A 22,854-nucleotide genomic window follows, 5' to 3' on the forward strand; every position below is an offset into this window, starting at 1 on the left:
GCCAATAGGCTCGTAAAAAAAACAAAAAAAAACACAGAGGTCGAGTTCATCAAAATAAAGCAGAGAAGCTCGGCTGTTGAACGACTGTGTTTAGTCATAGTAATTGACTGTGGTGGGCCGCAGCCAGACTCCCCCTGGTTGAATCCTGGATCATGTAGCTGTGTTAACCATGGAGTTATGCTCTCTATTCTCTATCATACACAAGATATGCTATAGAAACAACATGTATACGTCCCACATGACATCCTATTCCCTACACAGTGCCCTACTTTTGACCAGAGCGGGCCGTGATCAAAAGAAGTGCACTAGGGAATAGGGTGCCATTTGGGACGCAAATCCATGACAGAATACTGTAGTGACTCAAGTGATTGTAGAGTCCTGCTGTCTCGAAGCAGTGCTGTAAACATTCCCCTTGTCACTATAATCGATTCAGTTACTCTAACACAGTAATAATCCCAAACAGTGTGGTAGACTGTAAAATCCAAATAGCATATGAATTCAGAAATCTATAAATGTTATACCTTACTAGGAATAAACTGTAGTCAGCTCATTCAGGCTTTTTACTGGTTGTTATCAACACATTTTAGTACTAATCTGGTTTTGAACAGAAAATGTTATTGAAAAATGACTGACAAATACATCTACTTTTATGTTCGAGCTCTAGGCTGAATCTGCTCTTGGGGAAAAAAGGTTTTCCATTGGGGAAACATGTTTCATCAAACTTCATGAAGGTCTATGAAACTCATAAATGCTTTCTTTTCATAACCACAATGGTGTATTTTATCCTGGGAGTTTTACATTTGCTTAAAAACAATTCACAACTTGGCATGTGGTCAAATTTAAAGTCAACTACCACAAGGACTGAAAATGGTAGAATTTAGGATTTGTCTCTCCTGAGTGCCTCTTTCTCTACACCTTCTTTCTCTGACTGAAGTTTAATCCTATTGAGTATTTTTCTGTCTTTTTGGAGCTCTCTTTCTGACCTGCGTCATCTGTGTTTTTTTTTTTCATGCAGAGAGTAAATCTTTCCTTCGATTTCCCCTTCTATGGACATTTCCTGCGTGATCTCACCGTGGCAACTGGTGGTAAGTGAACAACCTCTTCCTGAGCTACAGTGTTGATGTGATTGAGGGAGATGGAATTGATGCTAGCAGAGGTGAAATGGTGTGTGTGTGCTTGGTTTTCATTTTTTTTGCTTAGCATTGGAATTATACATAGCATATTATTATTATTAACCTTTAGTAAGTCATACTGAGACTAAAGTCTCTTTTGCAAATGAGCCCCGCACAATACAAAAACGAACATATCAATAGGCAGGTATAGATAAACATAAATATACACATTAAAACACACATTAAGATACAAAACACAGTTACATTTTAAAAATAATATTCTTTGTTATAAAAATCCTCAGACAGCTGTCTGAATTGCCCTAGGGACACCTAAGCATCTAATCGAAACGTCTTTTGGAGATAATTCCGAACATAGAGTGCAAGGAAGTTAAAGGTTGATTCACCTCCTAACTCTGTACACACCAAAGTAGTCTCCAGAGTCAACCAACCCTGTGAACAGCCATTCACTTATTGTTCCACGGCTGAGAAGAGTATGTAATGAGTTTAGAGAAATCATTATCGGGTGGACAGAAGCATTTATTCTGGCGACACTGTAGATAATGGTGTGTTTGCGCGCTTGTGTCTTCAATTTTGTATTTGTGTTAACTGTTTGTGTCACTGCTGTTTGTGTTTGTGTGTGTGTCTGAGATGCTGTGTGTATGTGATTGAGATCAGAATGCTGAGAAGTGCAAAGGGTCAAACAGGTTATTTTCAAATCAAATCAAATGTAATTTGTCACATGCGCTGAATACAACCTTACTGTGAAATGCTTACTTAACCAACAATGCAGTTTTAAGAAAAATACTAAAAAATAAGAAATAGATAAAAGTAACAAATAATTAAAGAACAGCAGTAAAATAACAATAGCGAGGCTATATACAGGGTGTACCGGTACAGAGTCAATGTGCGGGGCACCGGTTAGTCGAGGTAATTGAGGTAATTATGTACATGTTGTTAAAGTTATTAAAGTGATAATAACAGAGAGTAGCAGCAGCGTAAAAGGGGAGGGGGGGGGGGGGGGGGCAATGCATATAGTCTGGGTAGCTATTTGACTAGATGTTCAGGAGTCTTATGGCTTGGGGGTAAAAGCTGTTTAGAAGCCAATTGGACCTAGACATGGCGCTCCGGTACAGCTTGCTGTGCGGTAGCAGAGAGAACAGTCTATGACTGGGGTGGCTGGAGTCTTTGACAATTTCAACCTTCCTCTGACACCACCTGGTATAGAGGTCCTGGAAGGCAGGAAACTTGGGCCCAGTGATGTACTGGGCCGGACACACTACCCTCTGTAGTGCCTTGCGGTCGGAGGCCGATCAGTTGCCATACCAGGCAGTAATGCAACCGTCAGGATGCTCTCGATGGTGCAGCTGTAGAAATTTTTGAGAATCTGAGGACCCATGCCAAATCTTTTCAGTCTCCTGAGGGGGAATAGGTTTTGTCGTGCCCTCTTCAGGATGGTCTTGGTGTGCTTGCACCATGTTAGTTTGTTGGTGATGTGTACGCCAAGGAACTTGAAGCTCTCAACCTGCTCCACTACAGCCCCGTCGATGAGAATGGGGGCGTGCTCGGTCCTCCTTTTCCTGTAGTCCACAATCTCCCTTGTCTTGATCACGTTGAGGGAGGGGTTGTTGTCCTTGCACCACACGGTCAGGTCTCTGACTTCCTCCCTATAGGCTGTCTCGTCGTTGTCGGTGATCAGGCCTACCACTGTTATGTTGTCGGAAAACTTGATGATGGTGTTGGAGTCGTGCCTGGCCATGCAGTCATGAGTGAACAGGGAGTACAGGAGGAGACTGAGCACGCACCCCTGAGGGGCCCCTGTGTTGAGAATCAGCGTGGCGGATGTGTTGTGTTGTTACCTCCCCTTACCACCGGCCATGCAAATTAACTGAACCACCAAAAACATTTCCACTGCATTTCAGCCCTGCCACAGAAGAACCAGCTGGCATCATGTCAGTGATTCTCTCATTAACACAGGTGTGAGTGTTGACGAGGAAAAGGCTGAAGATCACTCTGTCATGCTGATTGAGTTTGAATAACAGACTGGAAGCTTCAAAAGGAGGGTGGTGCTTGGAATCATTGTTCTTCCTCTGTCAACCATGGTTACCTGCAAGGAAACACGTGCCGTCATCATTGCTTTGCACAAAAAGGGCTTCACAGCCGAGGATATTGCTGCCAGTAAGATTGCACCTAAATCAACCATTTATCAGATCATCAAGAACTTCGAGGGCGGTTCAATTGTTGTGAAGAAGGCTTCAGGGCGCCCAATAAAGTCCAGGAAGCGCCAGGACCGTCTCCTAAAGTTGATTCAGCTGCGGGATCGGGGCACCACCAGTGCAGAGCTTGCTCAGGAATGGCAGCAGGTAGGTGTGAGTGCATCTGTTCGCACAGTGAGGCGAAGACTTTTGGAGGATGGCCTGGTGTCAAGAAGGGCAGCAAAGAAGCCACTTCTCTCCAGGAAAAACATCAGGGACAGACTGATAATCTGCAAAAGGTACAGGGATTGGACTGCTGAGGACTGGGGTAAAGTAATTTTCTCTGATGAATCCCCTTTCCGATTGTTTGGGGCATCCGGGAAAAAGCTGGTCTGGAAAAGACAAGGTGAGCGCTACCATCAGTCCTGTGTCATGCCAACAGTAAAGCATCCTGAGACCATTCATGTGTGGGGTTGCTTCTCAGCCAAGGGAGTGGGCTCACTCACAATTTTGCTTAAGAACACAGTCATGAATAAAGAATGGTACCAACACATCCTCCGAGAGCAACTTCTCCCAGCCATCCAGGAACAGTTTGGTGACGAACAATGCATTTTTCCACCATGATGGAGCACCTTTCCAAAAGGCAAAAGTGATAAGTGCCTCGGGGAACAAAACATTGATATTTTGGGTCCATGGCCAGGAAACTCCCCAGACCTTAATCCCATTGAGAACTTGTGGTCAATCCTCAAGAGGTGGGTGGACAAACAAAACCCCACAAATTCTGACAAACTCCAAGCATTGGTTATGCAAGAATAGGCTGCCATCAGTCAGGATGTGGCCCAGAAGTTAATTGACAGCATGCCAGGGCGGATTGCAGAGGTCTTGAAAAAGAAGGGTCAACACTGCAAATATTGACTCTTTGCATCAACTTCATGTAATTGGCAATAAAAGGCTTTGACACTTATAAAATGCTTGTAATTATACTTCAGTATTCCATAGTAACATTTGACAAAAATATCTAAAGACACTGAAGCAGCAAACTTTGTGGAAATTAATATTTGTGTCATTCTCAAAACCTTTGGCCACGACTGCATGTACGGTCACTGTGGGGACGTCGTCATCAATGCACTTATTGATGAAGCCAGTGACTGATGTGGTGCACTCCTAAATGCCATCGGAGGAATCCCGGAACATTTTCCAGTCTGTAATAGCAAAATGAGTCCTATAGCTTAGCATCTGCTTCATCTGACCACTTTTTTATCGACCGAGTAACTTGTGCTTTCTGCTTTAATTTTAGCTTGTAAGCAGGAATCAGGAGGATAGAATTATGGTCAGATTTGCCAAATGAAGGGTGAGGGAGAGCTTTGTACGTGTCTCTGTGTGTGGAGTAAAGGTGGTATTTTTTCCCACTCTGGTTGCACATTTAACATGCTGGTAGAAATTAGGAAAACCGGATTTAAGTTTCCCTGCATTAAAGTCCCCGGCCACTAGGAGCACCGCCTCTGGATGAGCGTTTTCCTATTTGCTTATGGCCGTGTACAGCTCATTGAGTGTGGTCTTAGTGCCAGCATCGGTTTGTGCTGGTAAATAGACAGCTACGAAGAATATAGATGAAAACTCTCTAGGTAGATAGTGTGGTCTTCAGCTTATTACTCTACCTCAGGCGAGCAAAACCTCGAGACTTCCTTAGATATCGTGCAACAGCCACCTCTTTATTACCAGAGGCTGCTGTTCTGTCCTGCTGATAGAGTGTATAACCCGTCAGCTGTATGTTATTCATGTCGTCGTTCAGCCACGACTCGGCTGAACATAAGATATTATGTTTTAATATCCCGTTGGTAGGATATACGTGCTTGTAGTTCGTCCACTTTGTTATCCAGCGATTGTACGTTAGCCAATAGTACCGTTGGCACAGGCAGATTAGCCACTGTCGCCGGATCCTCACAAGGCACCCTGATCTCCTTTTGCAAAACCTCAATCTCTTTCTGCTGCTAATGACGGAGATGAGGGCCTGTTCGGGTGTCTGGAGTAAATACCTCTCGTCCGACTCATTTAAGAAACATTCTTAGTCCAATTCAAGGTGAGGAATCGCTGTTCTGATGTCCAGAAGCTCTTTTCGGTCATAAGAGACGGTAGCAGCAACATTATGTACAAAATATATTACAAACAATACAAAAAAGAATAATACCACAGTTGGTAAAGAGCCCATAAAACGGCAGCCATCCCCTCCGGCGCCATCTTTATCTTGCCTCCTCAGTCTGTAGACTGGGAAGTTACCGCCAGCCCAGCCAAACGAACTGAGGGAGGATTGAAAACCCTCGTCTGACACAGACCGCAGTACAAAACCACCAGCAGCCCTCAGCACAAGTCCTCCAGGCAGTTGGTACAAAACCACCTACAACACTCAGCATCAATGGCCAGCCTGCTAGACTTGGGGGGGAAACCACCACCACTCCTAGTCCCCAACACTCAGCAATACCAACCAGTCCTGGGATGCATCCCAAATGGCACCATATTCCCTACATAGTGCACTACTTTTGACCAGGGCCCACAGGGGCGCGTTGCAGGGAAAAACCAGACCAGGGTTTGGACTTGGAAAATGACCTACACTGCCAAGTGCTGTAATAATAACCTATTGATATACATGTGTATTAGGAGTGATATGACAGTATGGACAAGCGTGTGTGTAACAGACCAGAGCGAGTCAGACACGTTCGAAAAGAGGCGAGTGTGTTAGTAAATGCTCCAACGGCACTAGGGAGGAGGGAGGATGAGGAGTATTTTCCACTGAGAAGGAGGGTGAAACCACAACGTCTGCAGTGGCAATTATCACATCAAAGAGTCATGAGTATACCATACCCAACTATTCCAACAACGTCTGCTCACATTAGAATGTTACAATAATGGTAGAAATATAAATCAGCATCATCATCATTATGATTATTATCATCATCATCATCATCCGAATATATAATTTTCTTGATTTATTATTGACCTTTATAGGACAAATTACTATTATTGGGCAAAGTGAATGTTCTTCCCTAGCTACAGTATATCCCACTACCTCAGAGCTAGCTTGTAAAGTATGGAACTGCCAGAACAGTGTTGTAGTGATGAGAGATGAATAGGGATGCGTCCCAAATGGAACCTTATTCCCTATGTAGTGCGCAACTTTTGGGACTATAAAGGGGAAAGGGTGCCATACGGGACACATACAGTATAGAGGCTGTTAGCAGCTAGCAGCTAGCCCAGAAAGAGATAAAGAGTCATTCAGACAGAGACGGTGTGATGGAGGAGAGGAGGAACGGCAGGCCTCAGTACTCTGCCTCTGTAAATCCGAGTTCAAACACCTCCGTTTCAGCGTCTACCCCTCCCTTCATTCCCCTCTCCATCCACTACTGCTCCACCTCCCAGCCTATCAATCCATTTAGCTAGCCTTTTCCCCCTCCTGGCCCTGCCCTTCTCCAACCGTACACCATTGTAATCGTGTTATCTTCCTGTGAGTGTTAACCTTTCCATCAGTGTGGCATGGTGTAGGTCTATGAGAGGAGACACAGTTGAAGTCGGAAGTTTACGTACACTTAGGTTGGAGTCATTAAAACTGTCTGCATTCTGTCTCCTAGAGATGAACGTACTTTGGTACGAAAAGTGCAAATCAATCCCAGAAAACAGCAAAGGACCTTGTGAAGATGCTGGAGGAAACGGGTACAAAGGTATCTATATCCACAGTAAATCGAGTCCAATATCGACATAACCTGAAAGGCCGCTCAGCAAGGAAGAAGCCACTGCTCCAAAACCGCCATAAAAAAGCCAGACTACGGTTTGCAACTGCACATGGGGGACAAAGATCGTACTTTTTGGAGAAATGTCCTCTGGTCTGATGAAACAATAATAGAACTGTTTGGCCATAATGACCATTGTTATGTTTGGAGGAAAAAGGGGGAGGCTTGCAAGCCGAAGAACACCATCCCAACCGTGAAGAACGGGAGTGGCAGCATCATGTTGTGGGGGTGCTTTGCTGCAGGAGGGCCTGGCGCACTTCACAAAATAGATGGCATCATGAGGTGGGGAAATTATGTGGATATTTTGAAGCAACATCTCAAGACATGAGTCAGGAAGTTAAAGCTTGGTCGCAAATGGGTCTTCTAAATCGACAATGACCCCAAGCATACTTCCAAAGTTGTGGCAAAATGGCTTAAGGACAACAAAGTCAAGGTATTGGAGGGGCTGTCACAAAGCCCTGACCTCAATCCTATAGAAAATCTGTGGGCAGAACTGAAAAAGCGTGTGTGAGCAAGGAGGCCTACAAACCTGACTCAGTTACACCAGCTCTGTCAGGAGGAATGGGCCAAAATTCAACCAACTTATTGTATGAAGCTTGTGGAAGGCTACCCGAAACGTTTGACCCAAGTTAAACAATTTAAAGGCAATGCTACCAAATACTAATTGAGTGTATGTAAACTTCTGACCCACTGGGAATGTGATGAAAGAAATAAAAGCTTAAATAAATCATTCTCTCTACTATTATTCTGACATTTCACATTCTTAAAAGAAAGTGGGGATCCTAACTGACCTAAGACCGGAATTTTTACTAGGATTAAATGTCAGGAATTGTGAAAAACTGAGTTTAAATGTATTTGGCTAAGGTGTATGTAAACTTCCGACATCAACTGTATGGTCCTGCCTGCAGCCAGATAGTGGAGAGGAGAGGGTCAGTACAGGGGGTTTCAGAGTAGAGCTGTGTCCAAGTAATCAAATAGACAAACACACTGAGAACAGAGACTTTATAATGGCGCTGGAGAGGATGGCTGCTGTTCTATGGGCTCTTAACCAAACGTACTATATATATATATTTTTTTCATCGTTTGTAACTTATTTTGTACATAATGTTGCTGCTACTGTCTCTTATGACCGAAAAGAGCTTCTGGACATCAGAACAGCGATTACCCTACTTGAATTGGACAAATCATTTTTCTTTAATGAGTCAGACGAGAGGGATTTACTCCAGACACCCGAACAGACCCTCATCTCTGTCATTAGCAGCAGAAAGAGACTGAGGTTTTGCAAAAGGAGATCGGGGTGCCTTTTGAGGATCAGGCGACGAGTTGCTAATCTGCCTGTGCCATCGGTAATATTGGCCAACGTACAATCGCTGGATAATAAAATGGACAAACTAACAGCATGTATATTCTACCAACGGGACATTAAAGACTGTAATATCTTATGTTTCACAGAGTCATGGCTGAACAACGACATGAACAAAATACAGCTGGCGGGTTATACACTGTACCGGCAGGATAGAATAACAGCCTCTGGTAATAAAGGGGCGGCATTCTATGTATATTTGTGAACAACACCTGGTGCACGATATCTAAGGAAGTCTCGAGGTTTTGCTCGCCTGAGGTAGAGTATCACATGATAATCTGTAGACCATCACAAACCGATGCCGACACTAAGACCGCTCTCAATGAGCTGTATAAGGCCATAAGCAAACAGGAAAACGCTCATCCAGAGGCGGCGCTCCTATTGGCCGGGGACTTTAATGCAGGGAAACTTAAATCCGTTTTACCTCATTTCTACCAGCATGTTAAATGTGGAACCAGAGGGGAAAAAAGACTACCTTTACTCCACACACAGAGACGCGTACAAAGCTCTCCCTCGCCCTCCTTTTGGCAAATCTGACTATAATTATATCCTCCTGATTCCTGCATACAAGCTCAAATTAAAGCAGGAAGTACCAGTGACTCGGTCAATAAAAAAGTGGTCAGATGAAGCAGATGCTAAGCTACAGGACTAGTACAGACTGGAATACGTTCCGGGATTCTTCCGATGGCATTGAGGAGTACACCTCATCAGTCACTGGCTTTATCAATAACTGCATCGAGGACCTCGCCCCCACAGTGACCGTACGTACATACCCCAACCAAAAGCCATGGATTACAGACAACATCCGCACTGAGCTAATAGGTAGAGCTGCCACTTTCAAGGAGCGGGACTCTAACCCAAAAGCTTATAAGAAATCCCGCTGTGCCCTCCGACGAAACATCAAACAGATAAAGCTTCACCACAGGACTAAGACCGAATCGTACTACACCGGCTCTGACACTCGTCGGATGTGGCAGGGCTTGCAAACTATTACAGACTACAACGCGAAGCACAGCTGAGGGCTGCCCAGTGACACGAGCCAACCAGAGGAGCTAAATTACTTCTATGCTCGCTTTGAGGCTAGTAAGACTGAAACATGCATGAGAGCCTCAGCTGTTCCGGACAACAGTGCGATCATGCTTTCTGCAGCCGATGTAAGGACTTTAAACAGGTCAACTATCACAAGGCCGCAGGGCCTGACAGATTACTAGGACGTGTACTCCGAGCATGCGCTGACCAACTGTCAAGTGTCTTCACTGACATTTTCAACCTCACCCTGTCTGAGTCTGTAATACTAACATGTTTCAAGCAGACCACCATAGTCCCTGTGCCCAAGAACACTAAGGTAACCTGCCTAAATGACTACCAACCTGTAGCACTCACGTTTGTAGCCATGAAGTGCTTTGAAAGGCTGGTCATGGCTCACATTAACACCATTATCCCAGAAACCCTAGATCCACTCCAATTTGCATACATCCCCAACAGATCCACAGATGATGCAATCTCTATTGCACTCCACACTGCCCTTTCCCACCTGGACAAAAGGAACACCCATGTGAGAATGCTATTCATTGACTACAGCTCAGCATTCAACACCACAGCGCCCTCAAAGCTCATCACTAATCTAAGGACCCTGAGACTAAACACCTCCCTCTGCAACTGGATCCTGGACTTCCTGACGGACTGCCCACCGGTGGTAAGGGTAGGTAACAACACATCCGCCATGCTGATCCTCAACACGGGGGCCCCTCAGGAGTGCGTACTCAGTCCCCTCCTGTACTCCCTGTTCACTGCGTCACCAGGCACGACTGCGTCACCAGGCACGACTCCAACACCATCATCAATTTTGCAGATGACATAACAGCGGTAGGCCTGATCACCGACAAGACAGCATATAGGGAGCAAGTCAGAGACCTGACTGGGTGGTGCAAGGACAACAACCTCTCCCTCAACGTGATCAAGACAAAGGAGAATGTGGACTACAGGAAAAGGAGGACCGAGCATGCCCCCATTTTCATCAACAGGGCTGCAGCGGAGCAGGTTGAGAGCTTCAAGTTCCTTAGCCTCCACATCACCAACAAACTAACATGGTCCAATTACACCAAGACCGTCGTGAAGAGGGCACGACAAAACCTATTCCCCCTCAGGAGACAGAAAAGATTTGGCATGGGTCCTCACATCATCAAAAGGTTCTACAGCTACACCATCGAGAGCATCCTGACAGGTTGCATCACTGCCTGGTATGACAACTGATCGGCCTCCGACCGCAAAAGTCACTACAGAGGGTAGTGCGTACGGCCCACTGCATCATTGGGCCCAAGCTTCCTGCCATCCAGGACCTCTATACCAGGCGGTGGTAGACTCCAGCCACTCTAGTCATAAACTGTTCTCTCTGCTATCGCATGGCAAGCGGTACCAGAGCGCACGTCTAGGTCCAAGAGGCTTCTAAACAGGTATTCTTCTTAAACTGCATTGTTGGTTTAAGGGCTTGTAAATAAGCATTTCACTGTAAGGTTGTATTCGGCGCATTTGACAAATAACATTTGATTTGATTTGTCACGTTGAAATAAATCACATGACAACGCAAAACAAAGTGACATAAGACGTGGTGTCGTGACATGATGTGTTGCTTCAAATCTTTGATCTGAATCACCTCATAACAGAAGTAACAAAAGGGGTGGTGTTGTTCTATAAAGTGTTGCTGGTGCTGTCAGGGCCAAACATTGAGCAGTGTCTGGTGGTTGGAGGTTGTAGCGTTAAAGACAGGCACTGTCTGTCAGACTATGTGTTCCAAATGGCACCCTATTTCCTATATAGTGCACTACTTTTGACCAGAGCTCTATGGGCCCTGGTCAAAGGTAGCGCACTATATAGGGAATAGGGTGTCATTTGAGACACAACCAGAGTGGTGATATGCGATCTGATCCCTCTGTAACCCCAGCTGCCAGAGAGAGCCAAGGTAGAAATGCAGCTGTGTGGTGTCTTCACTAGGCCAGCACCCCTGAAAAAAACAGCCCATACGGACACACACACATTTCACCGTCAGCGCCAGATTCCTCTGTACACACGTATTTGGCTTGTCGTCTCTGTTTTTCTCCAGGCACATTTTGGTTAAATACTTTGTTTCATGGGGATGCCACAGGGCTGATGTAGAAGCTCGTCACAGAAGCCACAGAGGAGTGTGTGGGATGCAGTGGAACAACAAGGCAGCTAGTAAACACACGCACGCACGCACACACACACACACACTTAATTAAATCCTCTGCCACTCACACACACTTGCACACTAACAGGCACACAGAGGAAGGAGAAAGACACAAGGTGGTCACTCAGTATGCACTCGCTGGGCACAGACATCAATTCAACGTCTATTCCACATTGGTTCAACGTAATTTCATTGAAATGATGTGAAAACAATGTTGATTCAACCAGTATGTGCCCAGTAGGGAGACAGTAGTGAGACCAGTTGTTTCTCCTCTCTTTCTGTCTGGCCTTCTCTATGCGTGTCATAAGCCCCTGTCATTACGACTACACAGGAACAATGAGGACAGCCTCTATCTTAATTGAAGAGGTGGTTTTCTCTGCCGCTGTTTGGCGATAAGACAAGATAATGGCCAGATACACTGCAGATGCTTGTGTCGGACGTATATGTGTGTGTGTGTGTGTGCATGTGTTCCTTCTATCCTGGCTGCTCTCTGCTCCAGACAGCTGTTTTAAACTCTGAAATCACTCCAGAACTAAACATAGGCTCAGTATGGAGAAACAACTGGCTTGTTTGGACAGAATGTCCAATAAAGTAGAATGGCTGGTCAAGAGATTGTGGTAATGCTCCCTCCAGTATATACAGAACAGTACTCCCTGATACCCGAACATATAAACAGGGCTGGAAATGGAACAATCTCATTGTTTCACCTCTACCCCCTCTCTATTTGGCATTGTCTCTGTGTGTCTCCATCTCTCTCTTACTCTCATTGTTCTTTCTTTCTTGTTCTTTCTCCTTCTCACCCTCCTATCCCGCTCTCTCCTCCTCTCTCTCTCTCTGTCTTCTCCGTCTCTCACACTCCCTCTTTTTCGCTTTTTCATTCGGCTACCAATTGTCCTGGCTGAATCGTTCATTATCTACTGTCCAGTCCCCCTCCTTAAAGTGATGGCCATAACAAGTTCGCCTGCCAGGTAGCCTAGCAGTGTGAGCGTTGGGACAGTAACCAGAAGGTTGAGTGTTCAAATTCCAGAGTTAGCACGGGGGGAAAAAATCTGTTGTTCTGCCCTTGAGCAAGGCAGTTAACCCCCATAACAACTTCCCTCTGGGTACCAATGATGTCCATCAATGCAGCCCCCCTGCACCTCTCTGATTCAGAGGTGGTTGGGTTAAATGCAGGAAGGCATATTTCAGTTGAATGCATTCAGTTGCACAACTGACTAGGTATCCCGCTTCCCTATTGAATGGCTCTCTTTCTGGGTGTCTGTTCTTAAGCGTATTGAGAGACTGACTGATTTCTCCCAAGCTGTCGGGTGGTTGTTTTTGTGTTCGCAGTAGATTGTTAGAAAAGTCTCTCTCATTTACCCAGAGAAGCAGGCACAGAGCCAAACGTCTCCTCACAGCTTGCATTTAACATAGGGGCGTGTGTGTGTGTCCCTGATGGTCATTGTGTGGTTATGATGCAGGCCTGCACTGTACTTCTTAGTCTGGGCCCCTCTGTGCTGTTTCAAGATAGAAAGAAAGAAAAGAGAGAAAGATGGGGGAAACAAGGTGTGGCGTAGAAAAGGAAAGTTAGATAAGGTACATATTTGGGCTGCTGTTGGGTAAACACTAGAGCTGATGGAATGCAATGATTGAGTCAGAGTTAAATAATTTGTGTCAAACTCCCCCAGTGTGTTGTGAGAGAGAGAGGGAGAGAAAGAGAAAGCAATCATTCAAGAGCAGTTAGATGAAAGGATAAGGCTAGGTAGGCCACTATACCCCCCCTCCCCTCTCAATCTCCTCTCTCTCCTTTCCTTGAATGTCTCTCTCTCTCTCTCTCTCTCTCACCCCACCCTCACCCATGTTTACCTAGTAGGCCCACAGGTATGCCAACTGGAGACAAACACTGGCCAGGTAGACTCAACTTCCCCTCCTCCTACTCCTCCTCCCCTTCTTCTCCTCCTTCAATACCCCTCATCCTCCCCTCCTTCATGGCCAGATAGACTCAACTCCTCACCTCATCCCCCTATCATCCCCTCCTCCATGGCCAGATAGACTCAACTCCTCCTCCTCCTCACCTCATCCTCCTATCATCCCCTCCTCCATGGCCAGATAGACTCAACTCCTCCTCCTCCTCACCTCATCCCCCTATCATCCCCTCCTCCATGGCCAGATAGACTCAACTCCTCCTCCTCCTCCTCACCTCATCCCCCTATCATCCCCTCCTCCATGGCCAGATAGACTCAACTCCTCACCTCATCCCCCTATCATCCCCTCCTCCATGGCCAGATAGACTCAACTCCTCCTCCTCCTCACCTCATCCTCCTATCATCCCCTCCTCCATGGCCAGGTAGACTCAACTCCCCCTCCTGCTCCTCTCCTCCTTCTATCCTCCTGTTCTCAAATATCTCCACAGTTCCACAGTTCTGAGTTCTGCTGACTGCACTGGTGGGGGCACAGAGATATACAAACACCCACTGTGCTGAGTGGGAGCTACACTTGACTGTGAGGTCCTTAAGAACAGGATTGATTCCTCACTGGGAGGGACTGTGCTCTTGGCCTTTCTCGTGATGTATATATTTTTTTACAGCCGTTGTTGAAGACACATGATGACACAAAATGGCGGTGAATTGACTGCAGCTTCATGTGACCTTTTAAGAATGCTTTTTTGCTATTTTTAGCTATTTTTCTCTGTGGTTTTTACTGTCAAAGTTTCAGTCTCAAATCTCTGTTAGGCACCCCCCCCCCCCCAAAAAGCAAGAAGGAAAGGGAAGATGAGGACATGCAGCCATTTTGTTTTATTTAATGCATCTTCACAGCCGCTGACATTGCTATACCTCTCTGTCACAGAATAAAAAAAGATTTTGTTTCTGGCATCATCAATGTTAATGTACCCCTCTATGTAAATAATATTTCCTTAAGATGAATAGCCAGTACTTTTTGTTTCACAGGGGTACATTAATAACAATGGCAACTGGCCGATAAGTAGTAAATTATGCAGGTCTACTTTGTGTTGATTGAGTATGGTGTGCTCAGCAGACATACTGTATATATTTATCCTTAATGCTGTTTGTAAGGACACATAAATTGCATAATTGGCATATACATTACTCTTACTGAATTTCCACGTGGGTGAGGATATTGGAAATGTAATCAAAGCCTATTGGATGATAATGTAACGATCGTCTGTGGTGGTAGAAGGATCAGACCAAAGCGCAGCGTGGTAAGTGTTCATGTCTTTAATATAAATCCAAAAACTGAACACAGGAACAAAAACAATAAACGATGATCAAACGAAACAGTACCGTGTGGCGACAAACACTGACACGGAAACAAACACCCACAAACCAAAAGTGAAACCCAGGCTACCTAAGTATGATTCTCAATCAGGGACAACGATTGACAGCTGCCTCTGATTGAGAACCATACCAGGCCGAACTCAAAACCCCAACATAGAAAAACACACATAGACTGCCCACCCCAACTCACGCCCTGATCATACTAAATAAAGACAAAACAAAGGAAATAAAGGTCAGAACGTGACAGATAACTTGTTTTTAACTAGGACAGAGGAATTTATAACTGACTTAACATAGGTACAGCAAATCCCCTTATTATATGGGAAACTTTTAAATGTGGCTTTAGAGGCCATGCAATTCATTACTCATCTCTAAAACAAAAGCAATACAAACTGTACCATAGAGGCTCATAATAAGTTAGAGGAAAAACAAAAAGAAATGGAGGACCTTATTCAAGAAAGATCAAGTGTAATATATTATACAAATTAAGCAAACTGGAGGGTGTATGGGGAAAAATGCACCAAATTATTTTTTTATCTTCAAGATAGAAATGCTACCTTGTAGAATAATAGTGAAGACATCAACACTATGAAATAACACATATGGAATCATGTAGTAACTAAATAAGTGCTAAACAAATTTGTAACCGTTAATTACCTAAGCAAGTTAGTTAAGAACAAATTCTTATTTACAATGACGGTCTACCCCAGCCAAACCAGGACGACACTGGGCCAATTGTGCACCACCCTATGGGACTCCCAATCACAGCCAGATGTAATGGATTCAACCCAGGGATGTAATGACACCTCTAGCACTGAGATGCTGTGCCTTAGACCGCTGCGCCACTCGGGAACCCTGGTTCAAATATTTCAGATCCTTCAAAGTAGCGACTCTTTACCTTGATGACAGCTTGCACACTCTTGGCATTTTCTCAACCAGCTTCATGAGGTAGTCACCTGGAATGCATTTCAATTAACAGGTGTGCCTTGTTAAGTTAATTTGTGGAACTTCTATACTTCTTAATGCGTATGAGCCAATCAGTTGTGTTGTGACAAGGTAGGGATGGTATACAGAAGATAGCCCTATTTGGTAAAAGACGAAGTTCATATTATGACAAGAACAGCTGAAAAAGCGAAGAGAAACGACAGTCCATCATTACTTTAAGACATGAAGGTCAGTCAATACGGAAAATGTCAAGAACTTTTAAAGTGCAGTTGCAAAAACCATCAAGCACTATGATGAAACTGGCTCTCATGAGGACCGCCACAGGAAAGGAAGACCGAGTCACCTCTGCTGCAGAGGATAAGTTCATTAGAATTACCAGCCTCAGAAATTGCAGCCCAAATAAATTCTTCACAGAGTTCAAGTAATAGACACATCTTAACATCAACTGTTCAGAGGAGACTGCGTGAATCAGGCCTTCATGGTCGAATTACTGCAAAGTCACATCTACTGTACTAAAAGACACCAATTAGAAGAAGAGATTTACTTGGGCCAAGAAACATGAGCAATGGGCATTAGACCGGTGGAAGTCTGTCCTTTTGTCCGATGAGTTCAAATTTGAGATTTTTGGTTCCAACCGCTGTGTCTTTGTGAGACGCAGAGTAGGTGAACGGATGATCTCCGCATGTGTGGTTCCAACCGTGAAGCATGGAGGAGGATGTGTGATGGTGTGGGGGTGTTTTGCTGGTGAAACTGTCTGTGATTTATTTAGAATTCAATGCACAATTAACCAGCATGGCTACCACAGCATTCTGCAGCGATACGCCATCCTATCTGGTTTGCTCTTAGTGGGACTATCATTTGTTTTTCAACGGAACAATGACCCAACACACCTCCAGGCTGTTTAAGGGCTGTTTGACAAAGAAGGAAGAGTGATGAAGTGCTGCATCAGATGACCTGACCTCCACAAACACCCGACCTCAACCCAATTTATTTAACATATTTTATTTCACCTTTATTTAACCAGTAGGCCCGTTGAGAACAAGTTCTCATTTACAACTGTGACCTGGCCAGGATAAAGCAAAGCAGTGCGACACAAACAACAACACAGAGTTACATATGGAATAAACAAACGTACAGTCAATAACTCAATTTAGACGATTTGGGAGTTGGACCGCAGAGTGAAGGAAAGGCAGCCAACAAGTGATATGATGATACTGTACGCTGATGATTCATGTTTTCTTTTACATCCACAACTTGGATCCTATCCTATTTGTCCTATTTCACGTGTGAATTGGAAATGTGTTTATGGCATATTCCGACTCTCCCTGAGACACCCGTGGAGAGTGGGACCACGTCCAGGGTCTGCCATTATCAACAGCAACCCTGGAGCAATTAGGGTTATATGCCTTGCTCAATTCGAAACTGGTGACCCTTTGGTCACCAACGCTCTAACCGTGAGAGTAACTGCTAGTGTTTGTACTGTATGTGCGTGTGTGTGTATGGTTTGAGTGTCAGGCAGAGAAGGAAGCTTAGCCTGGGGACATTGACATTGACATGCGGATTGTTGTGTTGTGGCGCCGATTGTATTTAATGAGTAATATCTGCTGTATGTTTCCCCCTCACTCAGGGTTCATCTACACAGGGGATGTGGTCCACAGAATGCTGACGGCCACCCAGTACATCGCCCCCCTCATGGCCAACTTTGACCCTAGTGTCTCCAGGAACTCAACCGTTATCTACTTCGACAATGGTACATGGCATTCAATGTCTTTTCTCTGTCTTTCTTCATATTGTAGCAACCACAAAAACATATTCAAATCAAGAGCCCTTTGAGACTTGGTCAAAAGTGGTGCACTATTTAGGGAATAGGGTGCCGTTACACTCAAACAAATGCCGCGTTAAAAACAACCCAATATGGGTAAATATTGGACAGAACACATGTTGGGTTATTTTAATCCAGCCAGTTAGGTCACTCAGTTGGGTTGTTGGGTTGTTGATTCTGGGTTATTGAGCAGTGACCCACCGGGTAAGATTAGAAGACTGGAAGCGTGGCTTAGTAGGGGCATGGCTAGTTATTTTTGGCCACCTGTAAGCGCAAATGTCATTCCGGTTCTGCCGCCATGTTCTGTTGTATTATTATCGCTTGTTAAGGTTGAGCACTGACACTTGTGTAGCTTTATGATGCTTACACAAGAGTACGAGTTCCTCAAAAGCCATATCCTAATGTTGCAAGAGTCACCACTTTGTTATAATGCTTAAATAATTTTATAAAATGTACATTGAAATGTGTCTTGTGCAAAAATATGGAAGGACATTGGAATTTGCAGTGTGCAAACTTAACATGATGAACAACAATGACATTTACACTCACAGGTGGCCAAAAATAACTTTCTTAAAGCCATGCCCTCAATAGGCCATGCCTCCTGAAAATAACCAGATTTTTCAAACATGGCCTAATTTATCCATCAGTTGGGTTTTTATTCACTTTCATGCTGGGTTGACCCAGCAGCTGGGTCTTTTTTTATGTAATACATAGGTTATTTTCAGGAAGCATGGCCTATAGGGGGTGTGGCTTTCAGATACTTCAAGTGCTCAACCTTAATATGTGAAAACAATACAAGGCCGTGTCTAGACTTGACAGTTTGTGCAGATTTTGTATCATGGAGATACAAATCATGGAATTCCGAGCACATCATACAACTACAGTTGAAGTCGGAAGTTTACATACACTTAGGTTAGAGTCATTAAACTCGTTTTTCCACCACTCCAAAAATTTCTTGTTAACAAACTATAGTTTTGGCAAGTCGGTTAGGACATCTACTTTGTGCATGACACATGTAATTTTTCCAACAATTGTTTACAGGCAGATTATTTAACTTATAATTCACCGTATCACAATTCCAGTGGGTCAGAAGTTTACATATACTAAGTTGACTGTGCCTTTACAGCTTGGAAAATTCCAGAAAAGGATGTCATGGCTTTAGAAGCTTCTGATAGGCTAATTGACATCATTTGAGTCAATTGGAGGTGTACCTGTGGATGTATTTCAAGGCCTACCTTCAAACTCAGTGCCTCTTTGCTTGACATCATGGGATAATCAAAATAAATCAGCCAAGACCTCAGAAAAAAAATTGTAGACCTCCACAAGTCTGGTTCATCCTTGGGAGCAATTTCCAAACGCCTGAAGATACCACGTTCATCTGTACAAACAATAGTACGCAAGTATAAACACCATGGGACCACGCAGCCATCATACCGCTCAGGAAGGAGACGCATTCTGTCTCCTAGAGATGAATGTACTTTGGTGCGAAAAGTGCAAATCAATCCCAGAACAACAGCAAAGGACCTTGTGAAGATGCTGGAGGAAACGGGTACAAAACTATCTATATCCACAGTAAAACGAGTCCAATATCGACATAACCTGAAAGGCCGCTCAGCAAGGAAGATGCCACTGCTCCAAAACCTCCATAAAAAAAGCCAGACTATGGTTTGCAACTGCACATGGGGACAAAGATCGTACTTTGTGGAGAAATGTCCTCTGGTCTGATGAAACAAAAATAGAACTGTTTGGCCATAATGACCATCGTTACGTTTGGAGGAAAAAGGGGGACGCTTGCAAGCAGAAGAACACCATCCCAACTGTGAAGCACGGGGGTGGCAGCATCATGTTGTGGGGGTGATTTGCTGCAGGAGGGACTGGTGCACTTCACAAAATAGATGGCATCATGAGGGGGGAAAATTCTGTTGATATATTGAAGCAACATCTCAAGACATCAGTCAGGAAGTTAAAGCTTGGTCGCAAATGGTTCTTCTAAATGGACAATGACCCCAAGCATACTTCCAAAGTTGTGGAAAAATGGCTTAAGGACAACAAAGTCAAGGTATTGGAGTGGCCATCACAAAGCCCTGACCTCAATCCTATAGAAAATGTGTGGGCAGAACTGAAAAAGCATGTTTGAGCAAGGAGGCCTACAAACCTGACTCATTTACACCAACTCTGTCAGGAGGAATGGGCCAAAATTCACCCAACTTATTGTGGGAAGCTTGTGGAAGGCTACCTGAAACATTTGACCCAAGTTAACCAATTTAAAGGCAATGCTACCAAATACTAATTGAGTGTATGTAAACTTCTGACCCACTGGGAATGTGATGAAAGAAATAAAAGCTTAAATAAATAATTTTCTTTACTATTATTCTGACATTTCACATTCTTTAAAAAATGAAATTATGCAACCTGCTTAGCTAGCTAGCTTGCTTGCTGGCTAGTTACAGAGGTTAGCTGGGTAGTTAACTACAGCCAACAAGTTGTTGTTGTGTTGTCAGATTTAGCCATTCACAGAATGCATACAGGCATTTGAATATAGTGCGGGAAAAGGGAACCCGGCCACAATGTGAACACATTTAAGGGAAAGGGGGATACCTAGTCAGTTATACATCTGAATGCATTCAACTGAAATGTGTCTTCCGCATTTAACCCAACCCCGCTGAATGAGAGAGGTGTGGGGGGCTGCCTTAATCAACAGCCACGTCATTGGTGCCCAGGGAACAGTGGTTTAACTGCCTTGCTCAGGGAGAGAATGACAGATTTTTGTCAGCTCTGGGATTTGATCCAGCAACCTTTTGGTTACTGGCCCAAGGCTCTTACCCACCAGGAAACCTGCCGCCATGTACAGTTGAATTCGGAAGTTTACATACACCTTAGCCAAATACATTTAAACTCAGTTTTTCACAATTCCTGACATGTAATCCCAGTAAAAATTCCCTGTCTTAGGTCAGTTAGGATCACCACTTTATTTAAGTAAGCTAGCTGGCTAGCATTTATGAAGCTAGCAAACAAGTTCCTCACACGCTAGGAATGTATTTCCTCCAATGTTTAATTTTTAAAGGTGCCTCTCGCTCCCAAAACACAAGTTTTCTTGGAAACTTGTGGGCAGAGTGCTGATGACGACGCCCACTGTATGTGCTTACGAAAGCCTGATTACTTCCAAACTGAGGAGAAATCCACACACACCTCCTGAAGTGGTCAGCCAGATCTGAACACAATCCGACCACCATGCAGCTTTCGTGTGTCTAGACCTGTCTTTTCTATGCGATCTTTGTATTCTGAAAGCAGAAGTCACATGTAAATGTCAAGTGTAGAGACAGCCAGACAGAACAGATGAAATATAGTGACATTTACTCTCACGTGTGACCAAAAATAACTATCCCCTACTAAGCCACGCCTCCAGTCTTCAAAAAAAAAAAAAATGCCTGGGTCAAAATAACCCAACATGTGTTCTGTCCACTATATACCCAGCACTGGGTTGTTTTTAACCCAGCATTGTTTTTAACAGACACTGATAGGGAATAGGGTGCCATTTAACTGGGATGAATGGCAGTAGAGGCATAATCCTGATTTTACTTACGCAGGAAAATAAAAGTTAGGCATGCGATATAATAGAAATTGTGTAATAGAATTAGTCAACTTAAATTGTCATATAATTATAAATACAGTTTTTACAGGTTTTCAGCCAATTTTCTGTATAATCTAAAATATATGTAAACAGACCATGAATGTAAAAATAATAAAAATGATTGAAAGCTGTGAATGCTATTATATGATATAAAATCAGTACTTGCCTTTTCAGCCTGTGGATTGACTGCATTGTTTAACTGGAATTTTGGCAGTTAATTTGAAACTGTCTGGCTAGCTAGCTAGCTAGCTAACAAACATACAGTGCAGATAAATTCTTCAAATTCATTGTTTTATACAATATCTTACTACAGTACTGGCAAATCATTGACCAACTAACCCTCTGACCAAAATGGCTGACCTTAATCCCATCATAAAAAATGTCCATTCTAGTATTGTAATTCTTCATTCTATGGATTATTCACAGATGTGTGAGTGCCCTGTTACCGTGGTAACCTCACGCCCTTAAATAGGCAGCTGAACATTTTTGTTTCACCTAAGAGGTTCATATTTGAGGTGACATTGTGCCTGATTGAGCATGGAACACTCCAAAAACCTTTTGTCAATTACTTTCATTGTGCTCCCAAAATATATTTGCCTGCTCCTAAATTGTTCAACAAAAATATGACTGTTACTCACGGGTTCTTTGAGAAGGGTGAAGGTTCTACTGTATGTGGAGCCATCACTGGAGGTCTTCAATGGTTCTTTACAGGTCACAAAATGTAGAATATTTTTGGGGCGTGGTTTGTCTTTCACAAATATTTGTGTCATTCCAATGTATCTAATGTGTTGCGTTATGCCACTACATATCTTACAGTATATGACTACGGCCAGTGGAAGTGTCTTGTGAACGACTTACGTATGGCCTTGTCAACTGAGAAAGGTTGACTAAAGCAGTCAGTAGTTCTCAATTCTCTCCTCAGGGACCCCCAGATGTTTCAGAGATATCTCACTTGATTCAACTATTTTATTAACGCAATAATAACACCTATGGAATTTGAGCAATATAATATGGCTGACCAGAATCAAAAACCCTGTATGGTTCTTCAAAAAGATCTACAAAGAACCTTTTAGATTGAGAAAGGTTCCTTATAGAACCATCTCCATAAAGGATATATAAAGAACCATAAAATTGTTCTATATACTGTACATATCATGATAAAAACATAAACCCAGACCAAAGAGCCCAACTCCCACCGACCTCAGGACACCATGTTTAAATGTGTATTATATGTCCTTGTTATTCTCTGAAAATAAGCACATTTTCCTTCACTTCACAAAGATTTTTCCCGTGTTTCCGTGCCAAAAATGTTTGTCACCTTTTTGGGCCTTAAAACCAGTTGGCATCCCTGACCTCAGCCTCACTGCCTCATGTACATCCAATTAAAACTTGATTCAACTATGTTAAATGTAGCCCTCCATAGCGACTCACTGCCTAGTTGCGTCTGAAATGGCACCCTATTCCCTATATAGTGTGCTGCTTTTGACCTGCTTTTTTATGTTCACTACACAGGGAATAGGGTGCCAT

The 22,854-nt window shown here is 43.8% G+C and overlaps 2 protein-coding genes across 2 annotated transcripts in view; one reads left to right on the forward strand and one right to left on the reverse strand.

Moving 5' to 3' along the window:
• Positions 1-22,854, reverse strand: part of LOC139583845 (GTPase IMAP family member 4-like) — a 796,172-nt gene that overhangs the window by 670,116 nt on the left and 103,202 nt on the right. The gene's annotated exons all lie outside the window — the stretch shown is intronic.
• LOC139583844 (plexin domain-containing protein 2-like) overlaps positions 1-22,854 on the forward strand; it is a 183,950-nt gene that overhangs the window by 84,577 nt on the left and 76,519 nt on the right. The window contains exons 4-5 of the mRNA XM_071415391.1: positions 1,016-1,085; positions 17,502-17,624. Of these exons, the coding sequence (XP_071271492.1) occupies positions 1,016-1,085; positions 17,502-17,624 (193 nt within the window). The remainder of the gene's footprint in view (positions 1-1,015; positions 1,086-17,501; positions 17,625-22,854) is intronic.

The sequence above is a fragment of the Salvelinus alpinus genome, chromosome 8 (assembly GCF_045679555.1).
Source record: "Salvelinus alpinus chromosome 8, SLU_Salpinus.1, whole genome shotgun sequence".
In the NCBI taxonomy this organism is placed as follows: domain Eukaryota; kingdom Metazoa; phylum Chordata; class Actinopteri; order Salmoniformes; family Salmonidae; genus Salvelinus; species Salvelinus alpinus.